Source organism: Monodon monoceros, unplaced genomic scaffold, assembly GCF_005190385.1.
Source record: "Monodon monoceros isolate NGI ecotype Baffin Bay Population unplaced genomic scaffold, NGI_Narwhal_1 Super_Scaffold_12, whole genome shotgun sequence".
Taxonomy (NCBI): Eukaryota; Metazoa; Chordata; class Mammalia; order Artiodactyla; family Monodontidae; genus Monodon; species Monodon monoceros.
The window spans coordinates 133,148,342-133,155,547 of NW_021703768.1; the positions used below are offsets into that span (position 1 = coordinate 133,148,342).

General features: G+C 41.1%; 1 protein-coding gene across 3 annotated transcripts; it reads left to right on the forward strand.

Moving 5' to 3' along the window:
- Positions 1–385: 385 nt before the first annotated feature.
- Positions 386–7,206, forward strand: THG1L (tRNA-histidine guanylyltransferase 1 like). 3 transcript variants are annotated; one of them, XM_029215566.1, is made up of 6 exons: positions 386–597; positions 1,417–1,593; positions 2,252–2,421; positions 3,221–3,309; positions 4,493–4,600; positions 5,690–6,131. In XM_029215566.1, the coding sequence occupies exons 1-6, from the start codon at positions 407–409 to the stop codon at positions 5,849–5,851; spliced, it is 897 nt and encodes a 298-aa protein (XP_029071399.1). In that variant the 5' UTR covers positions 386–406; the 3' UTR covers positions 5,852–6,131. The 3 variants fall into 3 exon arrangements, with proteins under 3 accessions (XP_029071399.1, XP_029071401.1, XP_029071400.1); XM_029215568.1 differs by having other exon boundaries at positions 389–597; positions 2,347–2,421; positions 5,690–7,206; XM_029215567.1 differs by lacking the exon at positions 386–597 and having other exon boundaries at positions 1,509–1,593; positions 2,256–2,421; positions 5,690–7,206.

Consider the following 7,206-nt stretch of genomic DNA (forward strand, 5'->3'; position numbering starts at 1 on the left):
TATATTAAAACAGACCGTAAGGAACCATCCACAGTGCTTTGACGGGGAGAGGGGAGGCATGAAGCGTTAATTTTCTTAACTATATTTTTCGATATAACCCACATTTTCTACAACAAATTAACAAATACTATTTGGAAAGAAAAAAATCACAAACCTTCAAACTTGGCCAGAAATGAATTTTTTAAAATTTCGTGAGATTGATTTGTTGCAGGACGGAAGGAGACAGGCAAGCAGCCATGAGTAGCGCTAAAGAAAGCATGGAACCCTCCTTCCAGGTCCGGAAGTCCATTAAGAACTACAAGGAGAGGCGAGAGAGATGTTGGCCTCCACTACGGCTAGAGCGACCGTGAGAAGACACAGGAACTTCCGGGGCGGAGTTCTCTGGTGTTTTCATTTCCGTGGGGGAATGTGGGCAGCTGGCGCCGTGAAAGTTAGTGGTTGCTTGGCTGCCTTTTCCGTCACTTTGAGACGGTGCTTGAAATTGGGAGCGGCAATGGCAAAGAGCAAGTTCGAGTACGTGCGGGACTTCGAGGCTGACGACACATGCCTTGCCCACTGCTGGGTGGTGGTGCGGCTGGACGGCAGGAATTTCCATCGGTGAGCGAGCTGGGCTCAGGGCTGCGTGGTTCGCCAGTGCTTCCAGAGAATGCGACGCATTTGTCGCAGCCCCGAGCTCATGGTTACCGGGGTAACTCGGCAGCCAGTGAGCGCGCGGCACTGAGCATCACTCTGCGTGCTGGCTACAACCGGCTTGAACGCGAGCTGGGTGGGGTAAATGAGACACGGTGCTCCCCTAGTGAGGAGCTGGCTTGGGGTGTCCGTTAGCAAGACTGTGGTGGAAAAAGTCATTCTCGGGCCCATTATTTCAGCTCTTCAACAAATTGACAAACTATTTTGGTAGGTATCTTTGAGGGCTGACTGTTTTGCGGTCCTTTCTGGCCTTGCTGTGGGCACCACTGTAGAGTATGTTGTTTCATTATAAGTAGCAGAACACATGGACTGGATTCAGGAGGGAAAAAGTCAGAAAAAAAGAAAAGTGTAGCAGGAAGATGGGAATTTAAGTCTTAAAAGTGTTTTTAGTAATGATTATTGTAGTTAACATTTATTGAGCACTTCCAAGGAGCCAGGCATAGTTATATTTATCTCCCTCTCATCTTCAGGAGAATCCTATGAAGTAACTTTATCCCCATTTCACTGAAAAGGGAATGGAGGCTTAGTATTTATGTTACTTTTTCTCAGTTGGTTAGAGCAAGAAAAACTAGAGTTCTTAACGAAATGGATCAGGTTGTGGCTACTGAAATGTCTGGACTCACAGCACACTCACAGCACTCTTTGAATAGCTTCTTTGATCTGTGGTATTAATGACAAGCTCTCTTCCACCCATACCCTTTTCCCTCTTCTTTTTCCCTTATGAAGGTTTGCTGAGAAGCACAACTTTGCAAAACCTAATGACAGCCGTGCTCTCCATCTAATGACTAAATGTGCCCAAACCGTAATGGAAGAACTGGAGGATATTGTGATTGCATATGGGCAGAGTGATGAGTACAGCTTTGTGTTCAAGCGGAAAAGTAATTGGTTTAAAAGAAGAGCCAGGTAATTTTGTGGCCTAGCTCCTTCAGAATATTTCCTACCAGCATTTGGCTTCTGCTTATCTTAATCATAAACTTACAGACTGTAGTATTTGCAACTGCACAATGTATGTATATAACAGGTTAGACTGTTGTACTTCCATCTGATACCTGAGCATTCTGTATACCTCTTTAAGTTTTTCTCTGTATTCGCCATCACCTTAGCTTCTAGACTGATCGGGCATTGAACGTTAAGACTAGAAAGAGAAACTAAAGTTTTAGTTAAGGAGGATCTCAGTACAAATTAGACAGATCTGATATTTGATTTGGCAGTATATTGAAACTCTCACAGGAAACAGATCATGTAGTGAATTGGGATGTTTTTAAAACAGTGGTTCCCCTCCTTCCAAGACTTGAAAAAAAACCTCTTGAACCATAAGTTCACGTCACATGCTATGGAAGAACATTTGACATTAGTAAATTACTTATAGGACTAGAAGGAGAGACAGGCTGCATTTTAAATATATAACTGAAATACTAAAATAGTTTTTCTTGACCCATCACTCTTGGCTTGCTAGACAGTTTGTGTTATCTCTCTGTTACACCCACAGACCCTGTCATGGTGTTGAATTAATATCATGTATTTTCTCTTTTCTTGCTCCACCCACTGTGCCTTTTGCAAGTAAGTTTATGACTCACGTGGTCTCCCAGTTCGCCTCCAGCTATGTGTTTTACTGGCGGGATTACTTTGAGGACCAGCCCCTTCTGTATCCCCCAGGCTTTGATGGAAGAGTCGTGGTGTATCCTAGCAACCAGACCTTAAAGGACTATCTCAGCTGGCGGCAAGCAGATTGTAAGTGAAACCAAATAAACAGATGTAGTTAAACTACTGATTCCTTATATTAGAGGTGATGATCTGATACATTTTTGGCCCATGTATTTTGTTTGGAATGCAGTATTTCAAGTTTTTTAAATTAGTTGAAAATACTTGAAAAATTGGAAGGTTTTATGTAAATACTACCTATTTCCAACTTTTTTTGTTTTTTGGAAAAATCAGATCTGGCAATACTAGGTCTATATTCCCACTTAGTATTGGTCAGAACCTGCGTAGTGACTACTGCCTTTATACACACAGACACACACACACATAAACACCCACACGCAGGCACACATTCATGCACATAGGAGCCAGTGTGCCTCAGCCTCTACCATTCCCTGTTGTTCCCCTGGGAACTCTGCTTTACACGCCTATGTTTGTGCTGGCTTCAGTGGGTATTCAAGTTGTGACCCTTCCTTACATGACTATGGTGAAATGTTTGTTAGACTTTTATTCATTTGGTATGTCTTGATTTTGCCAGGAGAACTGGAAGAGAGGTGGGAATAATGTAAACCAAATAACTTGGAAAGTATTCCTTAGCTTAATGCACAAGTTAACAGATTTGTGTAAAGCACAACTGAAATGACAGGATAAAACTGTTAGGAAATAAGTTTTTTCTGCTTGACCACTTCCCCCTGTGTTCCCTGTGTATGGCTTTGCGCAAGTAATTATATGTCTCTGCGGGAGAGAGGTGGGGTTCCAGTACTCTTTGAAGGGTGAATATTGAATAAAGATTCTATGTGCATATACAGTGCCAACTATGTTTTCTTTACAGGTCACATCAATAATCTTTATAATACTGTTTTCTGGGCACTTGTACAGCAGTCTGGATTAACACCAATCCAAGCCCAAGAGAGATTACAGGTATAAAGATCTTACTGCATTAATACTTAAGGGGGGACAGTTTACGCTCTCTCATGACATTTGGCCTTCTTTTTAAGCTCTTAAATTTTTACGGTTTTGTTTTGAAAAGATAGAAAGATCATACTAGTAGCAGGTCTGCTGCTTGCTTGCTTTGTGACTGTGGATCAGTTGTTACTACTCCCTGAGCCTCGGTGTCCTCAGCTGGAAAATGGAATTAATGGCTCTGCACTCCCACATGGTAGTGCTTAGCTGGAGCTGTGTATAGGCTGCCGCCTATAAAGGGCACATGCTCTTCTTTTTTTGTCAGCCCCACCTGGCTGCTTCATGATTGTCAATCCCTGCTGGGGACCTGGAGTTTCTTGGGGTTAGGACTCCTGTGTATCATTAAGAGTTTAGGCTCTGGGGGTCAAATAATTGTACTCAGAGGCTTTTGTTTAATTTTATCATCTCTGCCTTAGTTTTTAATAGGTAAAATGTAGAAGATAGTAGTTCCTACCTCATAGGTTTCTGGTGAGAATTAAATGGCATGATGCATGTAAAACACATAAAGGCTAGTACAGGGCACACTGTAAGTACTTAATAAATACTGGCTTGTATCATTAGGTGACCATGCTACTTGTAGGAAAACTAACCGTGAAATGAGATGATGTGTTGTATTAGCTCCTAATACAATGCCTGGGACGTTAAAATGACGCAGTAAATGGTTGTCATTATTAACAATCATGATAAAGTTGCATATGTAGCAGTAATAGGAAGACTGGTAGATCTAGCCAGAGTTTGGAAGTATTGAGATCAGATTTTGATTCTTATACGAATAAGAGCACTTTTGGCCTCGGAAAATTTATATAATCTTTCTAAGCTTCAGAGCTCTCATCTCTAAAATGGAGATGGTTATGAGGGTCAAATAATACAAAAGCTATCTAGTACAGAATCGGTACTCTTACTATTAGTTCCTCTCACCCCATCACAGTAGTGACTTGTAAAGGCAGTTATTTGCTACAAAAGAGAATTTTATGAATTTTGCTTTTAAGATGAAAATTCATTAACACCTATATGACGTTTGATGAAATGCTTCCACTTCTTGATTTGTTGTGGAAGTTTAGGTAGAGAGTGGAATGGATAGGTGGGGTTAGGGAAGAGAAAAGACCTACAAAGCTTTTTATGTGTGTTTTTATTTCTTCAGGGAACTCTTACAGCAGACAAGAATGAGATTTTATTTTCTGAATTCAACATCAACTACAATAATGAGCCACTGATGTATAGGAAGGGAACTGTGTTGATATGGCAGAAGGTAATGCTGTTATGTCTGAGGAAAAACGGAGGTCAGAAGGAAAGCCTGTGCCCATCCCAGGCTTTGTCTTGCCTGCTGCCTGTATGCTGATGTGACTCCAGTCACTAGCACAAATTAGACCCTTTCCAAAATGAGATGCTATAGATTATTATTATGGATGCTCGTTTTGTCAGTTTGTCAGTGAACATTGTGATCTGGACTCCCCCGTTCTGTAAGTAGAATCACAGAATTTTAGAATTATTACACTTTTCCATGTCATAAGCTCTCCCCAAATCTAATCAAACCCCTTTAAACAGGTAAGTGCAGATATGAGAATTTTTGCATTCAGAGAACATTTAAAAAAATAATTTCTCCCACACTGGATAATTCCATTAAATGGTCCATCCATCCCATGAGAACTGTAATATAAGGAACTGATGTTGCATGTGAGGGTTCTGTCCCTTGCAGAACGTTTGAGGGCTTCCCTAGACATTCATACTTAACTTAATATTCTGTCTGTGCATTCACCTGTATCCTTAATTCTACCAATATTTTTGCTCTGTTCCAGCTCCTGGGCATAATGAAGTCTCTAAATTTATTTCCTTCTGTCTAAAGTATTTTTTTCTGAAATGAATGTTTTCAAGTATTAAGGGGTATTAGGTATCCCAGTGGCAGCTTCAGCTCTTTTATTAGTATTTTTAAAACATTTGTTTGGCACAGACTCGGATCCTTCTTAATGCAGGTGGGAGAGCAGAAATGTCTTTAATTTTATGGTTATTGCTAACAAGGAACATAGAATCCCTTCTTTGTTCCTAAGGTCTCCTTTCAAAATATAGCAACATAACTTTTTTAAAAAGTATTTTAGTTGTAAAGAAATTCATGTATGGTGAGAGATATACATATATCTCTGATATATATATATGTATATATATGTTCATATATGTATATATGTATATATATGTTCATATATATACATATATATATATATGCCTGAAAATACGTATTTGTCAGAAGTATATAAAGTAAAAAAGTAAACTTCCCCCACTTCTCCCTCTTCTCTCCCAAACCGACTCTCTAGTTAATGTGTCAATATTTTAACTTTACCTATAGGTGGATGAAGTCACGACAAAAGAAGTTAGGCTGCCAGCAGAAATGGAAGGAAGAAAGATGGTGGTGACCCGGACCAGGACTAAGGCGGTGCCCTTACACTGCGATGTCATTGGGGATGCTTTCTGGAAGGAACATCCAGAAATCCTACATGAAGACAGCTGACCCTTTGCTTTTCATTACTGGTGTGCTTGACCATGCAGGGTCCCCCAAGTCTCCTGGCCTTAGGTGGCCCTAGCATCTGTGCCATGCAGAACAGTGTCCTGGGAGTGACATGACTGGTTGGGAGGGGAACAGAGAAAGAAGGGATGAATGTGGGTGGTGTATCTTGTTCTGCTTTAAGTGGAACACCTATTTTTTGGTGTTGAAACATGGTTCCTTTGGTAGAAGTACAGTTTTTTAAAAATCATGGTACTATTTTTATAAAGCAAGAACTATTTTATGCCTTGCAAAATGAATCATTTTTAGATTGTGGCGTAAGCCTTATAAAAACTTGTCAAGCTCTTTTCACCTATGATAGAAGATGAGCCCAAACTTTACTCTCACCCACTTATTCTTAACCACAGAATCCAGTGACCTTGGTCACCTTGCCCACCTATCTACTTGCATTCATCTTTGGCAGACCTGGAGTTAATATGGGTTGATGCCTGCCTGATGCCTCTGAATTCAGGAATTCCAGGGCAAACTCAGGGCTTTGTGCCAATCTCCAGATTGGCAACTTGAGCTGAACAAATGAGTTGTAGTTTGGATGTCCTTGTGTAAACATTCCCTAGATTGATTTTGTGGAGTTGGCAGCCTGATCATCATGATCATCTTGCCAGGGGCAATGATTACAAGGCCACTTAACCTCTTTCTAAGAAGAAAGAGAATTACCTGTTTATGTGGGAGAAAGAAAACAGCGAGAATGAATGAACGAGGAGGAAGAAACATTTACTCTCTGTCCTCTAGACACTTCAGTTTTGAAAGTCACCTTCCTGTGGACTTCCTGAAAAAGATTCTCAGGTAGCCTCTGGATAATCGGAACAGTGACATTTGAGTTGGAGAACAGAGGGACCAACCCTCATCTTGGGGTCACAGGTAGCAGGTGGCAGAGGAGTCCTAATAGTTCTGCCTGCCGACGGGCCAGTGGAATTGGGCGAGGAGCAGCAGGAACTGCGTGTCGCCAAGCCGTTGGCCTCTGAAGGGGGGAGGTAGTGGGGGTAGGTGGTCGAGAGCTCATGTCTCCTCTTGTCCTCATTTCATGTTGTAGAGGAAGAAGATTAATTTGGCTCTATAAAGAATTAACTAAGAGATAGCCCACATCCCAGTGCCTGGTCTTGCATTGTAGAATTTACAGCCAAGAAGAAAATGTATTTTTGAAAGGGCAACGGCTGGTCTCATCCCTCACCAATTGACACCCCATCTGTCAATGCCTTTTTTTCCCTTCCTGTTCTCTTCGCTTCGTGGGAATAGGAGACATGGCTCATGTTTGGTAATTGATAAGATTTCTTTGAGAGAAAAAAATAAAGCTTTCAACTCCC

Coding starts and splice junctions, on each gene's coding strand:
- THG1L (XM_029215566.1), top strand. CDS start 407: ATGTGGGCAGCTGGCGCCGTGAAAGTTAGTGGTTGCTTGGCTGCCTTT. Junction 598..1,416: donor GACGGCAGGAATTTCCATCG/GTGAGCGAGCTG, acceptor TCCCTTATGAAG/GTTTGCTGAGAAGCACAACT. Junction 4,601..5,689: donor CTGTGTTGATATGGCAGAAG/GTAATGCTGTTA, acceptor CTTTACCTATAG/GTGGATGAAGTCACGACAAA.